The following is a 988-nucleotide window of genomic DNA, read 5'->3' on the forward strand; positions in this document are numbered from 1 at the left end:
TGATTGGCCTTCAATCTCTGTATCAATAAGGCTCCGCTTTAGCTGGACACGCTCCTCCACGTTATTCACCAACTCTTGTCGCCACCTACCACGAGACATATGCCGACCACCACCCGAGCATGGGGATTCACCTCTCTGAGGCCTCCCGTTCGGGATCGTTCGTAGGGGACATCTAATAGACCACTACTACTGATCAACATCGAAGGAGACCAGACCTACCAGTTCCTCTGGTGTGACTGCATGTGCTTTCGTTGCAAGTTTCTGTCGAAGATCTGTGACCTACGAGGCACAAGTCCTCATCCGACTATAACGTGAACCTTCCCAACCATAGCTCTGAGTTCATTTATGATCTGCGTGTATTTGGATATATGGAAGCTCACATTGAGCACATTCCTCGTAACCTGAAGTTATGGTTACACGTGGAGTCACCTTTCGTCTGGTACCTTGGTCTTTATTTTCTTCGCTCTATTGGCGTACTTGAGCGTATTGTGAGTGTCCTCATAATTGAGATGACACGGTGATATATTAGCGATCATTACGGTACGACAATTTCCTCCCAAGGAGTCCTTCAATAAGCGTGTGAGCTTTGAGTCTCTATATGGGACGAAGCTGCTCTGCTTTCCCCCTGCTTGATCTGCTAATGCTGTAATGCAGTTCCCCAAGGCCAGCAAGGACCTATTGATGTTCGCTCCCTCGATCATCCGCAGCCCCTTGTTGTTGGTTTGACTGGCCCGCTCGCTGCCCGCCAAGTCTATCATCGACAGTTTCCCGACAAGGACCTCAGCAACGAGACCAGACCCCTTCTCCCGTTGCTCAACCACCACTTGGAGCACAGCGTGGGATCGAGAGGATGTCTCATTGGCTGAAGTGGGCTCTGTAGTGCGGTTCCTATTGCCGCGTTGTAGGAGTTCCATTATCTCCTGGGCTGATTCGAGACCACCGACCTCACTGATACCGGCCACACTCATCCCTTTCACCGGGTCCTCAC

General features: G+C 50.9%; 2 protein-coding genes across 2 annotated transcripts; both read right to left on the bottom strand.

The window, feature by feature from the left end:
- Positions 1-186: 186 nt before the first annotated feature.
- Positions 187-401, bottom strand: Pmar_PMAR019829 (hypothetical protein; the record flags this gene model as incomplete). The annotated part of the gene is made up of 2 exons (XM_002769305.1): positions 187-279; positions 327-401. Coding segments are annotated over 2 exons (168 nt in total), but the record flags the coding sequence as incomplete, so codon positions are not given.
- A 24-nt stretch (positions 402-425) lies between these two features.
- Positions 426-968, bottom strand: Pmar_PMAR019830 (conserved hypothetical protein; the record flags this gene model as incomplete). The annotated part of the gene is made up of 1 exon (XM_002769306.1): positions 426-968. One exon carries the CDS (start codon positions 966-968, stop codon positions 426-428), a length of 543 nt encoding a protein of 180 aa, XP_002769352.1.
- Between the last annotated feature and the right edge of the window lie 20 nt (positions 969-988).

Source organism: Perkinsus marinus (assembly GCF_000006405.1).
Source record: "Perkinsus marinus ATCC 50983 genomic scaffold scf_1104296966120, whole genome shotgun sequence".
Taxonomy (NCBI): Eukaryota; Perkinsozoa; order Perkinsida; family Perkinsidae; genus Perkinsus; species Perkinsus marinus.